The sequence below is a fragment of the Ambystoma mexicanum genome, chromosome 9, assembly GCF_040938575.1.
Source record: "Ambystoma mexicanum isolate Mex_15411 chromosome 9, UKY_AmexF1_1, whole genome shotgun sequence".
In the NCBI taxonomy this organism is placed as follows: domain Eukaryota; kingdom Metazoa; phylum Chordata; class Amphibia; order Caudata; family Ambystomatidae; genus Ambystoma; species Ambystoma mexicanum.
In genome coordinates, this window is record NC_090931.1 from 465,782,041 (window position 1) to 465,799,754 (window position 17,714).

General features: G+C 47.6%; 1 protein-coding gene across 7 annotated transcripts in view; it reads left to right on the top strand.

The window, feature by feature from the left end:
• Window positions 1–17,714, top strand: part of LYRM9 (LYR motif containing 9) — a 173,760-nt gene that overhangs the window by 77,250 nt on the left and 78,796 nt on the right. For all 7 annotated transcript variants that reach the window (XM_069615006.1, XM_069615008.1, XM_069615004.1 and 4 more), the window contains one exon: window positions 14,625–14,717. In XM_069615006.1, coding sequence (XP_069471107.1) covers window positions 14,625–14,717 — 93 coding nt within the window. The remainder of the gene's footprint in view (window positions 1–14,624; window positions 14,718–17,714) is intronic.

Sequence of the window (17,714 nt, forward strand, 5' to 3'; positions counted from 1 at the left end):
CTACACAAACGCCCAAACGTTTGGCAATGCCAATGCTTGCTATAAGGTGGCACTATGGGGATTACCAATATGGTTTATCTGAAACAGGTCCTGTTCTTTGTATGCAAGTAGCCAATTACAATAGCCTACACCTACCTAGAAAGCAACAGAATACTACACAAGTTAAGGGTGGGCTGCATAGGTGAATGGAAGTAATTGTGAAGGGAAGAGTTTGTTGTCAGTATGCAGGCATCGTTGATTGATATTATTGTACCTAAAAGAGCAGGGTCTTCCTGAAGTGCAGTTCTTTGAGGCGGTACCACAATAAAACAATGCACGCGCTTTCCTGTTTAAATCTTCCGACGGTAGGAAGAACTCCCAACTGCAGTGACCGTTAATCTGACAATTGTCCCCTCTCTAATTTGAATGCCACCTGGATGCCTTTCATTCTGTAAACAGGCTCTATAGTAATATTCTTTTCTCTCTCTCTCTCTCTTGCCAGTGAGAGAAGGGTGGTGGCAAGTGACCAAAGCAGGGCAACATAATGTGATTTAAGGATGGTAACCTTTTAGTGATTGTTGGGTCTACAGTATCTCAAGACTGCCAAGACATAGGTCATATTGAATGATCAGTGTACAATGATGAGGAATTCGTATTTACTAGACAATCTTCATATTTTACTGTGAAATATTGTTTATTGAGTAACGTCAAAATCTGCTATTCACATCAGACACCAAGAGGCTTCAAGTATCTAATATGAATAACACTACTACTAGCATATGAAGTGAGCTGGAACATTATGCATATTTATTACAGAGTTAATGGCTTTGGGAATGGGGGACCAAGGAACATTTCTCTTTTATACACTCTTACCTTGTTGGCTGTGGTTAGGATGAGCAGTGATGCCAAATGGTCTGTTTCATGTGCTTTGTACATGGTGGTTATCAATCAATCGGGCAGTAAAGTATAGTAACTAATATATCATTAGGGTGTCCAAGGAGTGAAGCAAATGGGCACTGAGTGAAGGATTGAGTCAGGGGATTAGTTACAGAATCTGTATATTCAAGCTGTATTGGGAGAATACCCATTGGTTGCCCCAATATGACCAATGTTGTTAGAGCACTATTAATTAGACATTGCCTTCAAGGACCATTTTCTTCTGGCCATTCATTCGGTGAGAGTCCACCGACCTAAAAGACATGCACTCTTTTCTTTGTGAATAACACGTGCAAGATTGCTAATTGTCTTCCAACACATACACAGACCTTTTCCCACTCCCCTCTGCAGTTCATCCATGCACATCCATCCCATACGGCATACACAACCATTTTAACATCGCTTTTTATGTTGATTACTTGCATATGAAGTTCCACCTACAAACAGACTCTTCTTCAAATTTAGTAAGCCTCATTGCATGCATAGCAGTACTGTAATACTGGATATATAAAAGCGAATTCTGCTTGACTTTTGAAAGGTTGAACAAATCTTGTTATGTGTGCAGACCCTAGCATCAGCATTATCTAGTTCCCAGCTCAGTGATAGAAACTAAGGACCCGATTCATGAAATTAAATTGTGCGGAAAAAGTGGCTTTGCGTGCAAAACGCGCGCAAGCACCCATTTGCCGATTCATGGAACACAATGCATAGGGGTTACCCGAGACGTGAGCTGAATCCCAGCGGGTCCAACACGTCCCTGCGACACCACGAATGCCTTGCATGAGACTCCCAGCGAAGGTGCATACTGTCTTGCGCGGTCACCTAAAAAGGGGGCGGAACACGTGGAATGGGCAACAACAAGCATAAATGTGGGTATTATGTGGGAAGTTCCACAGTAAAATACTCGCAAGGCCCACACGCGTGTTACCAACACGTATTCATGGAATAGAACAGGGCTCACCGGCACGCGGAAAGACCCGCAAATTCGGAAACACGTTCGCCATGCGAAAGCAGGCATAAGCGTCACTGCGCACTAAAAACAATGCATAAAAAGGGCACACGAAAAACCAACGCAGGTGTACAGCTACGATGAATGTACCATTTTTCGCAGAGGTGATCGTGGGACATGCAGGAGAAGCAGGATAGGCAGGGCATGCATTTATTTACCCAGGACCAGCCTTTTTGGGATGCCTGATGACCAGGTCTATGGCAGGTATGGGTTTCCACCTCATATCATTTTAGCCTTGTCACGGAGTGGGAAGATGACCTCACATCACCCACCCTGTGCTCCCAAGCACTGAGCCCCTTGGAAAAGGTGCTCAATGTACTGCATTTTTTGGCCACTGGGTCATTTTAGCAGACAACTGTCCTAGTCGGCGGCATTTCACAGCCCACGCAGTCATGCTGCCTACACCAGGTGTTGGCAATCGTGACTGCATGCCCCTCAGCCTGCAGGGACATATACATGCCCAGAACACCTGCAGAAAGGTAGGCCGTGGTCCAGGACTTTTAAGAGGTGCCGCACTTTCCTAAAGTGCTTAGGGCCATCGATTGCACCCATGTGGCCCTACGTCTCCTAGAGCCACAGAGCACATCTATCGCAATTGCAAGCACTGGCATTCCATCAACGTGCAAGTTGTATGTGATGCCAAGGGAATCATTAGCTCTGTATATGCAAACTATCCCGGGTCCACCCATGATGGTTTCATATTCAGAATGTCACCCCTACACCGGGCCCTGGAAGCTGGGAAGCATGGAAACACATGGCTCATTGGTGAGTACAAATGGCCCTGCAAATGCATGCATGCATGTATCATACAGACAAAACCACACCACTGACAACCCATCTCACCTCCACAGGGGACAGTGCCTACCCTCTTGAACACGTACATGATCCCAATAAGGAACCCCACCACACCACCCAGGTAAGATGCAATGCAGCCAATATTGCAATTAGGGCCATAGTTGAGTGCACATTCGGAGTGCTAAAGTCACGCTTCTGCTCCCTTGACCACTCTGGTGGTGAGCTACTATATGCACCACCAGTAGTGTGCAGGATCATTGTGGCAGCATGTGTTCTGCACAACGTTGCAACACGGCGTGGCGTACCGGTGGACATGGTGGTGCCCCCACATCCCCAACCACATGCACGCCGGCTATGTATGGGAGGGGAAAGGGCAGGTGGTGAGGCTGCCCATACCCAGCTTGTGGCACAATTTGTCACCTAAAATTCAACACCTGCGTATTGCGCACACAGCCATGACACATTCCAGGTGACAATCATCTGTCCCAACCTTACCACCCGGAGAATGTGTCCTTGGTAGTGCCACATTGTGACTAAACTACTGATGGGATTTATAATTGCACCGCCCCATATGATGCCTGCTACTGTCAAACAGCAGACTGACTTAAAATGCGGTCTACTGAATATAAGGTCGTTTGTAGCCTACCATATGAACTGTCACAATCTTCTAATGAGTTTGAGCTATTGTTTCTTACTGAAACCATGGTTAAGAGACTCTTCCGATCCCGCCCTTGTTTAGGCCTTACCCCCTAACTATAGCATAGCACATCTAGATCGCATATTCTCACATCCTGGTGGGGGGGATTGTCACTGATTTATAAATTCAAATACTCCCTCAAAATGTAGTGTTTCTTGTTTCAGATCTCAGTATCTTCAAATGCTACTCTTTCGGTTCTTTTAGTATACCGGCTGCCTGGCCCTGACAGTAGCTTCTGTGCCACATTTCTGTCACTGGTACTTGAACTACTGACTAGCCATCCTGATTTGATAGACATTTTAATATGCCCTTGAGCCCCCCCTCCACTATTAGTCAAGTGTCCACTTTCACAGCTATATAAGTGACTTGGGTCACCCCCAGAGGGTCATGTTCTGGACTTGATCTTTGTCTCTGATAGCCTTGTTAATGTCGCCTCCCCTATCCCGGTGGCATGGTCAGATCATTATCTGGTGCCCTTCTCCGTTTTTGGAAAGTTTCCTCCCCCTTCCTGTCCTAAGCCAGCTACGCTTAAACGCAACTGGCGTGATATCAGTAACCATGAGCTTGCTACCTCCCTGTTAGCCCATTGTGGTCAGGATGATAACTGCTCTCTACTTATTCTAGAAGAGGCATATACTACTACAGCTGACCTACTAGCGCCTATGAAACTACCTAAACAAAGGTCCCGCCCTTCTGAACCGTGGTTTACTACTGAACTTTGTGCTATTAAACTCCAGTTCAGACAAGCGGAGAGGAAATGGCGTGCCTCATATCTAGATGAGGCAAAAGCTGATTTTCGTAGGACTCTCGTTATATACCACACTGCCATTACTGATGCTAAAAAAGCTTATTTTGGGCACACTGTGGAAGTGGCTCTAACCAAGCCTAAGGCTCTATTTGACTTAGTGCAATCTCTTTTGACCCCTATATATAACTGTCCCACGGTAACACCCTCTCAGGCATTATGTTATTCCCTATCCTCCTTCTTTGTAGGCAAAATAACTGCTATTAGAGATACTATAAATAAGGAGGTAAGGGCTCTCACTGTGAATGACACTTGTTGAACCTCCACCTGCTAAGGGGACCTGGTCCACTTTCCCTGTTTTCACACACTCTAGATGCTGAATGGCCCGAAGCACTTCAAAGTCTGCCTCCCCTGCCGACGCCATACCCCTGACTCTTATGAAGGAATACTCCTGTGATCTAATTGCTCATATCACCGCTGCTGTTAATCTGTCTCTCTCCACTTGAATTATCCCCCCTGCTCTTAATCGTGCCTTGATTATTCCACTATTGAAGAAACCATCATCAGATCCTGCAGTATTTGCCAATTATCATCCTATTTCACTATTACTGTTTCTCATGAAGGTTCTGGAAGCCCTGGTATCCCCTCTCTTATATACCTTTCTTGAGTCCTCCCAATATTTTGACAAGTTTCAGTCCTGCTTCCTCCGGCCAGGAAGAGACACTGAATCTGTTTTAAACTCAGTGCTGGATGACCTGGTAGGTCTGGTTGATCAGGGCGGTGTCAGAGCCGTCCTGTTAATAGATCTTTCGGCGGCTTTTGACACTGTTGATAACTCTATTCTGATAGCCCAGTTATCGGCTGCTGGCCCGACGGGTCAAGTTCATAGCTGGTTCTCTGCGTTCCTGGCCGATCGTTCTCAATCTGTGTCCCTTTCCCCCTTTCGTTCTGCTCCTGTTTCTATCAGCTATGGGGTCCCCCAAGGCTCAGCTATTTCCCCCGTTTTATTTAATGTCTACATTAGCCTCCTGTTGGTTCTCCTTCAGTCACACGGCTCCCGATTCTACTCCTATGCCGAGGACACCCAGATTTTGGTGCGCCTGGATTTATCTCAATCGGATACTGCAGCCCGTTTAAGGAACTGTCTGGAAGAGCTAGGAGGTTGGATGACCTCCAATTGGCTCAAGATGAACGCCAGCAAAACGGAGGCTCTAGTCGTAGGCACGGCTTCCCCTCGTTTGTACTGGACCAATGACTTCTGGCCATCCTCCTTGGGCCCTCTTCCTACGCCTGTTGCATCAGTAAGAAACCTGGACATAAAAATAGCTGCCTCTTTGACTATGGCGGACCAGGTAGCAGTGGTGTGTAAGACTGGTCACTTCAAACTACGTACTTTAAGAAAAGTCTTCCTTTTATTCCAACCTCTTCCCAAGCGCCTGTGGTGGCTGCCCTGGTTTTAAGCAGAATTGATTACTGCAATTCACTCTACTTAGGCCAGCCCCTGTACTTGCTCAGATGGCTGCAACTTCTTCAAAATGCAGCAGCAAGATCGGTTCCTCGCCCTTCTTTTGGTACACACATGTCCCTGTTACTTAGACTTAAACATAATCCTAGCCTCCACAGGAAGCCACTGGAGTTGTCTATGTGTATGGTTCACCGGGCATTTTACGGCATTGGTGCTGAGTATTTGCAAGCTAAGTTTGTTCACTATACTCCTACCCAAACTATTTGTTCCCAATCTGCTCATCTCCTAGTTGTCCCCCGGTTCAGGCTCACTCGCACTGGCGGGCACGCCTTCTCTGTTGTGGCAGCAAAGGCTTGGAATAAACTTTCTCTTGACCTTCGAAAGACTGTTGACATGGCTGTCCTCTTTCGACAGCCATTAAAAACACTACTATTCTAAAACTTTCTTCTGCTGTTGTCTACTATCTTGGTTCCTCATAGCGCCATGATGCCCTCGGGCGTGCGTGCGCTTTACCAATTCTACTAACATAACATTGTGTGAATCACTTAGAACTTAAAATAACTCAATCTTGTGTGCACAAAAGGAACACATGGAAGATGGAGTATGCCACTAACACCATGCCAAAGTACACATTTAAATGCTGGTATGTCACCTTGGTGAGTGGACCCCGGACTGACCTGATCTGCATCGGCTCGTCCCCGCCTGACTTTTCCGGGGTACGAGTCTTGTGGGTGTGGTCTAACCTGGCTATTGGATGAGAATATCCCTGTTTCTTATCCCCCCGTCTTTCTGCTTGACGATGATCTAGACGTAGTGCTAGGTCTATCAATGCTGGGCAATCTCGGGGTTGGGGGTCGACCTGCGCAATCGGGTCCTTTTAGCTCGTCGCGGAGTCCTTGATAAAAGAGTGACATTCTTTTATCTCGGGGCCACTCTGTCTCTGCCACCAGCCTATTAAATTGAGTCACATATGTGACTAACTCTTTACTACCCTGACGTAAAGTAAGTAGCTCCCTATCCCTGCACATGGCGGCAGCTCGGCGGTTAAAGATCTTACCGAACTCGGTCTGGAATTCATCCCAACTATACAATATAGCATCATCCCTTTGCCCAAACCGCTGCATCCCCTGTGAGATAGGAAATTACAAAGGCTGTCCTAGCCTGGGTTGCACGAAATGCCGTAGGTTTAGTTAGGAAATGGAGCTGACATTGAGTCAAAAAGGTTTGATATTTCTGGAGGAGCTAACGGGACTATGGACTCTGGGATAACACTTACTTGGACCGGAGTGGGTGCAGTAGCACCTCCCGGAAGGGGAGCAGTTTGGGCTGCTAAGGAGCGTACTTGGGTGGCCAGGGTAGCATAGTCCTGTCTAGTGGCAGTGAGCTCGGCTTGTAAGTCTTGCAGGACCTTGGTTAATTCCTCCATGGCATAGCTGGGTCGTGCCACTCAGGCACCTGTTATACTTGGGCTTGTGCTTCTGTCACGGTCCAGGTGCAGGAGTGGCGCGAACCAACTACCCCCACTACAGTCTGGGCACCTACAAGTCCATGCTCACACAGGCCTCCGAGACCCCAGCAGGGAAAGAGGGTTAGGATCTCGTTGGTTGGATAGGTCTCGAACAGCGGGTAACCGGATAGAGGGTTAGGAAAGGGAAAGTGGACAGGCAAGGGAACGTGGCTGTGCTCAGAAAGGCTCTCCGTGCTGCCAAAGTTTACCGCACGTGGCTGAAAGTAAGTTGGGTAAATAAACGCTGCGCGCGTTAGTCTTAATGCTGCATGCAAACCCAAACTGCGTTGCTTAAATACAACAGAACGCGGTTAGAGACTTAGCTTTGCCCTCAGCAGGGGACGTGATGTGGCTGGGCGGTTCCCCCTGCGCGTACCCCGTAGAGGGTTGGGACCCCCAATGCTTTCCTTTCGCTTCCATGCTCTCCCCCTGTAGCTGCGTGTCTAATTCCCCTGCACGCTCGTTCGCCGGGAGTTTGCTGCACTTATCTGCTATGAGCGAGGGGCCGGAATGCTGGTTCTTTGGGGCGTGTCGACAGGAGCTCCAGTGGATGCATCCGTTCTGGTTGGGAGCTTAAGCACAAGCCCTGTGCCTTTGTCCTTCGCGCATGCGTGTGCGCGAGCCCCTCCCAACCTGGGAGTGAAAAAGTAGTTCCCGGCCTGGAGGCTGCTGGGAATCGTAGTCCGTAGGCTTTTCTGCCTGCAAAAAGGACAGAGAAGCCTCCTATAAGGCTGGAGGCTGTTCCTTTGGGTTTGTCTTGTTTTGGGTTCTTTTCTCCTGCGCCTGGGGCCCCCTTATAACACCCTGTACCCTGACACTTACCCATTGGAGTCAATGTTGTCTGGAACTCTACAGGATCAGTGAAGTAACTAGATCCTTGAACTCTACCCACCCCTGCATACTATTGCAGGATGTAGAGCCTGCCATTCATAAAACTAAGGTGAGGCATAGCAGAGGGGTGTATTAGAAGGCCACGGGAGGTGGGAGTAGGTCTTCCACCTTACCGTTGGGTAACATTTCATTTAACCTTTTAGGCGCACCTTTGTTACGGAAGCGGGATTCAGAGGGGTCACGTGAAACCACTTAACATCGGACCAGCCAGTCCCGTTCGGCGCCCCTTTGGAGACCAGGTGAGCGTAACAGAAGGCATATGTGTGCTACCTGCCTGCACAAGCATGTCATGTTCATGTTCCCGCACGTAGTCCATGAGGATCTGGAGTTCCTCATCATCTTCCTCCACGTGTTGGTCTCCTGTGCCGTGCCAAGGGTTTGAGCCTGTTTGCCTACTGCACGCTTTTGCTTCTTGCAAGGTCGTGCAGACCCTGAGTGGCTGGGACCACTTTGGTCAGTAGGGGCTGGTGCACTGGTGGACTGGGCTGTGGCATCACCCACTGATGCTGTGACTGTAGGTAGCCTTGCAGGCATCTGTACCTGGGTGCTGGTGGCTGGACCATTGTACGCACGTCTCTTGCCCTTGGAGACAAGGACATCCACCCCTGGGTCACTGCAAGCCTGGGCCGGGACCACTCCAGACCTGGCTGGGTGACCCTGAGACTGGGGGGTGGTCGCTGTAGCTGCCCCTGCAGCTTTCTCACCCTGCCTGGGGTGGACAGCAGATGCCAGTGCTGCCCCAGGACCCTGGCTACTGGTGCCTGGACCTTTGTCCACATGTCTCTTGCCCTTGGATACACAGACATCTGCCCCAGGGTCTCTGCAGGCCTGGGCTGGAAACCACTACAGGGCTGGCTGGGTGACCCTGAGCCTTGGTGGTGGTTGCTGCAGCTGCCCCTGCAGCTTCCTCACCCTGCCTGGTGTGGACAGCAGATGGCAATGCTGCTCCATAACCCTGGGTGCTGGGGACGTCAGCATCAACTGCATCTCCCTGCCTCTGTTGGATGGAGGGCATGGCTCTCCCCCCATGGCCCCGGGCACCTTGGCCTCCTTGGCCACCTCATCCACCTTTGCCTCCCTTCCCACTTGTTACCCTCCCAGTCATGGCACTGATGGATTAGTGCAGTGGGAGGTGCAGCTATCAATTGTCCTGGGCAAGTTGAGTGAGGGGGCAGTGCACGTGATGTTAAACGTACCAGTGTGCCCCAGCAAGGCTCAATGTAACTCCTGGGGAAAAATAAACATGCTGCGTAACGTACAGGCACCCCAAAAATGAAAAATACGTGTACGCGACCCCTAGGTAGCCCACATGTAAAGGAAAAACATTACGCAGTACGCTGTGGCACCCAGCAACACAAAAAATGTGTAGGCGAAGGACACGTAGGGTACTATGACCTGAAAATGGGGTACGCGACACACAGGGACACCCACAGTATGCAAAATGCGTACGCAACTCACCGTCCACCACAAAAGTAAATGCAGAGGGAATCCCCTAACAAAACAGGAGGCTTGCACGGTCGCAGTAGTGAAGAGATTGCATGGAAACAAAGTCCACAAGTCCGTCTGCTATAACTCGCGCAAGTGTAGTGCTCCTGTCATCGGACCTGTGACTACTTCTGCTGATCCAGAAGGCTCCTGACGTGCCAGACCACTGCTCCACAGCCCAGCAGCAGGACCACCTTGCCCACCCACACCTGACTCTGGGGTTGCCATGTCTGAACCAACATCACCGGAGGCAAGTGGCAACCCCCAACCCCCATGCATCGAGGCAGAGGGCTGTCCGCTTCACCGCAAGGGAAGTTGACATCCTAGTGGATTTGCTTGATGCAGTGTAACGCACATGTCGTGCTTTGCCCTTCACCACCATGTCTTTGTGCTTATTTCATTGTCTCGCATGTCGTTGGCCATCTTGCTTTGCAATACCTTTTTAAAATTTGTATGGTTTTACACATGGACAGAACAATGCTGCAGTATTGGTGGACAGGGCACGGTATGATTGACATGTACTCAATTATGACTTAAGTCTTCCCCTTTGCTTGTGCTTTTGGTACACCTATGCCCTGATGAAGTCCTGTGTGAATCTTCTGTGGTCAGCTGGCTACCCTCTGAATTTGCCAATACGTCCCCTTGCATGCCACTTACACACATGCACTGGCTCGCAGGCATGCCCAATCTTTAGAATGTTTTTATGTATGCCAGACACCTACCGACAATTTGCACCTCCTGACTACACTTAGGCTTGGAATTGGCACTGGCTGGGCAGGTTTTCTTTGTGTTCTTTTTGGGTGTATTTGTTATGATGTCCTTAACATATGCTGAACTGGCACCTCCACAACCACATTTCATCAATCACCACTTCCCATGCACTGGCACCATCTCAATGTCACCTGCCCTAACATGTTTCTTGCATCTGTCTTCACTCTGTCTTTGGCCCTTTGGACACGTATGTATATGTGCATTCTGAATTGCATGTCATTTGTATGCCATGTCCTTCGCACATGGGAGGGTCACTCGTGTGTTTGAGGTTTTTCTGTTCAGGTGATGTGTGCTCATTGAGGCTCATGCCGTGATATGCCAGGACAATGTCTCTTCATGTAACACAAATCGAGGGTGCTTCGCATTCTGTCACTGTGTGATTATTTGTACATGTGAATTGTTGTCATGTCCTTTGCACATGGGAGGGTCACTCGTGTGTTTGAGGTTTTCTGTTCAGGTGATGTGTGCTCATTGAGGCTCATGCCGTGATATGCCAGGACAATGTCTCTTCATGTAACACAAATCGAGGGTGCTTCGCATTCTGTCACTGTGTGATTATTTGTACATGTGAATTGTTGACATTACTTTGTCACATGGTATGCAGGGCCTCACTTTGACATACATTTTTGTGATGTGTATTTTGGGATATGGTTACAGTCAGAAATTGTGCATGATCAGCTGGGACACTGAAGCTTGTGGGCCAGGTGTATTTTCTTTTTGGGTGTTTGCAGGATATTTAATGGACAGGAGGCTAAGGGTGATGTCACTACACAGCAAGCAAGTTCCTGAACACGCTATTGATGGAGTGAACGTGTGTCACTGTGTCAGCAGCCAGCATGCAGATGATATCCAGTCTGGAGGGGGCTGCCTGCAGGTTGCCATCACAGGTGATGGGGGCTGGGGTGTCATAGGTGTTGTGGGCTGCCTGCAGGCTGTGGTGATGGGTGCTGGGGGTCCCATGTAGTGGGGGCTGCCTCTGGGCTCGGGTGATGGGGCTGGGGGTCCCATGTAGTGGGGGCTGCCTGCGGGCTCGGGTGGTGGGGGCTGGGGTGTCACAGGTGTTGTTGGCTGCCTGCAGGCTGGGGTGATGGGTACTGGGGGAGGTCCCTTGTAGTGGGGGAGCTGCCTGTGGGCTGGGGGTCCCATGTAGTGGGGGCTGCCTGCAGGCTGGGGTGATGGGGGCTGGAGGGTCCCATGTATTGGGGGCTGCCTGCAGGCTGGGGTGATGGGGGCTGGGGGGTCCCATGTATTGGGGGCTGCCTGCAGGCTGGGGTGATGGGGGCTGGGGTGTGGGTGTCCCGTTAGGGGGGTCTGCATCCTGTGGATTTGTGTGGGTATTGCGTGTTGTTTTGGAGCGAATATGGTGCGGACAGCTGTGCACTGAGTTTCCACACGATTTGTCTAGGGTGTGGACGGGATACGCGCTGAGTTTTCACGCGATTACCTGTCTGCACCCGAGCCAAATCATGTGGAAACGCAGCACATAGCCCGTCCGCACCCGAGCCAAATCGCATGGAAACTCAGCATGTAGCCCGTCCGCACCCCAGCCAAATTGTGTGGAAACTCATCACGTACCCTGTCCGCACACCAGACAAATCGCGTGGAAACTCAGGGTGTAGCCCGTCCGCACCCCAGCCAAATCACGTGGAATCGCAGCGTGTAGCCCGTCCACACCCCAGCCAAATCGCGTGGAAACTCAGCACGTACAGTGTCCTCACCCCAGTCAAATTGCGTGGAAACTCGGCGCGTACACTGTCCTCACCCCAGCCAAATCGCATGGAAACTCATTGCATGCCCCATCCGCATCCGAGTTTTCACGCAATTTGGCTGGGGGGGCTGTATGCGGCGGCTTGCACCGTGTTTGGCATTTTGCTTGCTTTTTTTATTGCGTGTGGGGGCTTGTTTGGGGCGTTACTGGCGCTGCTTGATGTTCCTTTCGCCACGGCTAGTGATGACTCGAGAAATTCATGAATACGCATGCCGCGCAATTGTTTCTTTGCGCCATGGCTGGGCAACGCTCCTTCTCGGCACGCGGCTCTTGCACCTTTTCTGTGCTGGATTCTATGAATCGGGCCCTAAGAATCTAACATTGAGATTTGACCAACATCCGTTCTAACATTGTATCTCATCTATTGTTAAGGCAACCATTTCATACTTCTCCCATCACTCAACATGAATGACTAAAAACACCTGATCTGGGTCAAGACAGACTACTGCAATAGTCTTCTTCTAGGCTTCCCCAAGAAAGAAGCCTACAAACCACCAGAACAGGGCAGCACAACTACTGTTTGGTCTGAGGAACATCAACTGCATCTCTGCAACTCTGAAAATCCTACACTAGCCCCATTCAGTATTAAATTGACTTTATGTCTGCTGTATAACCAGAAGGGCAGTCTAGAATGTAGGGACCACGTACCATTTCTACCCCCTTTTCAAGTATGTCTCCCCAAGATCTCTTAATCCAGCACAGAAAACCAATTCTTCCCCGCAACCTACAAGTGTAAGCTACTGACAATTCTTCTTTGAACGTTTTTTCTCGTGTTCGTGAATCTTGCCCTTTATCTTGAACATTGTATTTTTTTAGCGACACCATTTAGTGTTGTGCATCATTTTAAGGTACTTTAGTTTTGGAGAGTGAGTATTAAATAGAGCAGCACACAATGCATTTTTGAATGTATTGGATTTATAAAGCTCAAACCTTGCTGGCAAGTAACAGTGTGCTGCACAAAGGGGAGCACAGATAGAATGCAGTGGAGATATGGAGTATGGATAGTGGGAGCAAGGGGATGCAGAAGGGGGACTCCTGAAGACAAGTGCCTTCAGGTCCTTCCTGAAGTGCACTATCAAGGGGAAATTATTATCTGTGTCGGTAACTTATTCCAGAAACAGGGCGCATAGCAGGAAACAGCTTGTTTCCTGTTTTTTCCTCTTCCAGTTTCCAGCCTGGCGATGTGGCTTCTGTGGTGCGCTTGCTTCCGGAGATGAGTTTCACAGCCAAGTAGTGTGATGGTTTGGTTATCACTGATTAGTAGGTGATGTAGGCAGTATTGAGCAAAATTGTTGTCCGAAGAGGTAGCCAGCGCCGCTCTTTAAGCATTGGGGTGATGTGATTGAATTTTCTTAGTCCTGTTATGAGGCGTGCTGTAGCGTTCTGGATGGCTTTCAGAGGAGGCATTTGGGACTCCTATGAGTAAAGTATTGCCACAGATCAAGTGGGAGATGACTAGAGTTTGGACACTTGGGGATGAAAGGCTTGACTTTACGAAGGAGTAGAAGCTATACCTGCTGTTTGGGTCTCTGGTGATGAGTGAATTGAATGAAAATCTGCCAAAGGCTGCAGCTCACAGCCAAATATCAGTTTAGTAATACATTTAATTTGGAAAAAAACAATTCATAAAGCTGTGAGACACCTTCCAGTGACAGCTATAATTAAGGTAAAAGGCTGTAGTATAAAGGATGTGACAATGAAACTGCTCTACAGCCTAGGAATGCCATGTTCAGTCTAGTCACATCTCTGAAGAAGCCTCCCTGCTAGCTGTGTAGATGTAAAACCAAGGCACTTGGCAATTTTAAAAAACACATTTTCAGCTGTTGTGTGCATAATGTAAGCGCTTTGTCCCTAGGTTTTGTTCTAATGAGTATTGCAGGCACACCAAGCCTCACTCAGCATTACCACTTCCTTTTGGAGCATTACATTTTCTTCATGAATTACTGTGAACATTTGTAGTCTTCATAATGTTGTGTATATATTATAGGAAGCATTCATACTGTGCCCGTCCGGTGCTTGTACTGGTGGCTCCCGCCGTCGATGCTTGGCAGAGCTGATAGTGCATAATGTGCCCATGCTTAGGTCTGTGTGCTAGCTCTATGTGCTACATCGAACTTCTACTGTCTATTTTAACAAACATCTGATGGTTGTTAAGAAGCACCACTTTAATGAGATGCAGTAATCCACTTAAGCACACTGAATTGTCATTAAGTCATAGTGGATTCTGGATCATGTTTGCGTTTGAAGCGGAAGGAAGTGTGCTAACCTACACATGACTTAAGCGGGCAGTAAGTACTAACTAAAGTAGGTTTGTCTGGGCAAATGTTTCGATGAAACCAGAAAAAATATTCTCTCCACCCCTGTGTGATTGTTATTATCCCTGCCAAGCCTCCTGCTTTATAATGGTTTTGTATGTAGTTGGGGCCCGGTACTTACATCCAGGCACCATTAGCCATGCATCTGTCATTTATTTGAATTGCCCTAAACATGCAAGTATTATGCTGATGGTGTTACCCCTGCACTGTTGTAACATTCTCAGTTTTATCACCTGTATTACTTTATTCATTGTTTGACAGAGCTTCCGAGTTCATGCAGATGAGGATGACCCCGAGCGGATTCAGCAGATTATTAAAAGGGCCATTGAGGATGCCGACTGGGTCATGGACAAAGTAAGTTGTATATGCTTTCTCCAGTCTGTCCACCTGGCAGAAGTCACTAGGTTTCTTTTTCGTTTTTCATTTTAAAATCTCAAACCTTCATAGTTACCACCTCTCTACTTTGGGCAAGTGTTTACTCACAGAAACATGACCTGAGACTAAGACTCTCATGGACACATTTGCACTAAATATGAATTACTCCCACTACATACAATTCTAAACTTCACTAACGGCAACATCCACAACATACCAAGACTCATATCCATATCCTCCTAAGCCATGGGGCTCTATGATTATAGTGCGACAGAGTCTTGATCTACTCCTCAGTGTTATATTAATCATTCCATGGGGTATCCCCAACTTGCCTCTCACTAAACCCCCATGTACTTTCTCAATTCTTTCACCCAACACAAATTCACCATCCAAATCCCTCTGTACCACACCCCAGTTTGCATTATTCTCACCCCATGCTCCATCCACTTGAACACTCCCACCAAACCTACAAGCGTATGTTTTCTTGAGTGCCTTCAGCTCTAACCTCGAGAGACATCTAAAGCAACTTGTGGACTCTTCTTCACTTGGCATCCGCTATGCACTCCACCAACCGCTCCCTGCTATATATTTTACCTGCTTGCCTTGGATCTGATGTATATTGCCATGTTCTGTAAAACTACTGAACAACTTTGCCTCCTTTCGCCGGTTGAGCAGATAGCTGTGCATTTGTACACTGTCTCATGTACAGTGCATTTAGGTGAAGCAATGCTGTAGAAAGAAATACATCTCAATATTTGAGATATTCCCAGAAGAGAATTTGTTTCAATGATAAAGTTAGAAGACGTATGCATTTCCTCAATATGTCACTTGAAGGGAGGAACAGACCACTTGTACAAAAAGAAAATGTGTTATTTTCGGTTTATTTCGAAGCAAAATGACACATGGCTTGGGTAGCAGATAAAAGGAAATCAACATAAACAGAATGGGCCTATTTAGCACTTGGTATGCGTATATAATAAATCTCTCCTAACGACAAGGTGGTCTCCACTGCGGAATCCTGTGGCTAGGAGTTGGTGCGGGTAACACCTAGTCTGTCGTGTAGGTTTCCCCTCCTGGCTAGAAGTTCCTCAACCTTGTATTCACTCCTCATGAAGCGTACAGTGTAGGGAAGGGTGAGATCAACTCATGCATGTTCATAGGGATTAGTCAAACAGCAAAGTAGGCAGGTTTCAATGGTGTTGGCAGGGGGAAGTTGACGAAATAAAGTGAGAACCTATTCTAATGAAGCAAACAGCCCTCACCAGAAAGGCTCTATTGTGTGCTAGGTGACCACCTCTCAGGTTAGTGATCCTGAGCTGAAGGTGAAGGGCCTCTAATGACAGTGAAGACCTAGCACACAATAGTGCCTGCTGTTTAGGGCATTCAAGATATTAGAGCCTTTGTAGGCGGAGAAAAAGAGATTTCTCACCTGGAGCTTCTTATAACGCTGCTTGCCCATGTATCCTTGCCCATAACGCTGCTTGTCCATGTATCCTTGCCCAGTGCCTATTCTGTACACCTCATAAAGGGAAGCTTGAAGTAAAATATTTTAGAGGCATTTAGAGCCTCCATCTCAAACTTGATGATTGACTAGGGAGCTGGAAAAAACGACAAGCACGAAGGAAAAGCAGTCTTCAGGCTTCTATTATTGAAGCACTGGAGCTCACACTCTATTGTGCAGTAGGTGACTGCGGCCCAAATTAGTGATTCTCAGCCGAAGACAATGGCTTCTATCGAGGTCCATGGTCATCTAGCACATAACAGAGCCCGATGGGTAAGGGCGTTGGCACTGTTCGTGCTTGTGCAGGTGTAAAAAAGGAGGACTTATATAACAGAGCTTGACCATGTCTCCTTGCCTAGAGCAGCCTAATGAGCAGTTAGCGCCTCTGTTCCAAGCTTTCTGATTGGCTATAGAGTTGCAAACAGAGAGCAGAACATAAGGGAAGCATGGAATGCAGGCTTCTAATGGTGGCAGGAGCCTGAATTCTACGCTTTATGATTGTCTAAAGAGAAGAAAATGTGCTCTAATTTAAGCAAGTGTACGGAATCCATTGTCTGGTTTGCAAGCTAAATCACAAGCTCTTTGGGTGTAAGTGCCCAGGACAGTATCCTTCTGGTCACTTACAGCTTCATGTTAGTTTTAAATGTCCCAGCACGCTTATTTGTTTTTGACTTTGACTTATTCTTGGCCCGATAAGTCATCTCAGCTTTGTGTAGTCTTGCATTCTTTAGCCTTTAAACTCCTACGGGCACAAGCCTTTTATCTTTTTTCCTATTTCCCTAAGGCTTTTGGATGCTTCCCCAGGGCAAGACTTGAAGCTTCCTTCTAGCCCAAGTGATTAATCTGGGTAGAATTTCGCCCCTCAGCATGGGTATTTTTGGGTAGGATTTATTCTTACTGCTTGTTAGTTTTGGCTATTAGGTTGCGCTGAAAGCGCAACCTTTAAAGCCGAATCTATTGTCATTAAAATAAGAGCTTTAACATGAGAGCTTGAAATAGGAACTTTGGATGCAGGTTTGTTGTAATGTTATTCAATGCAGGTTGGCATATGAGGATGGATATGTGTTGTTTGGCCTATGGATATGTGTTGTTTGACCTATGTGTCCCACCCATTTACGCCCATCTCTAAGTTAAATCAATGGGATTTTCCTCCCTTGTCCACCCATCTGTGGGCAAAACACACCCCTTTTTGCACGCTTTGGCTGATTTTCTACTGTGTGGTGAAGTTGTCCGCCATGTTTACTTCAAATATGGCGGCCACCATGTGTTAATGTTATTAAAACGTTATTTGACTAGATTGATACTTTAAAAAATATTTACTACAGATTTCAATGTATGTTACACATTTTAATGTATTTTGTATTTAAAATAAACAAGTTACTGTAATAATTACTTTTTTTGGAAAATGTGCACTACCTGCTTGTGGGTGTGATGTCTAGTGTTTTCTGCTGTTAGTACCTGATTGGATATGCTAT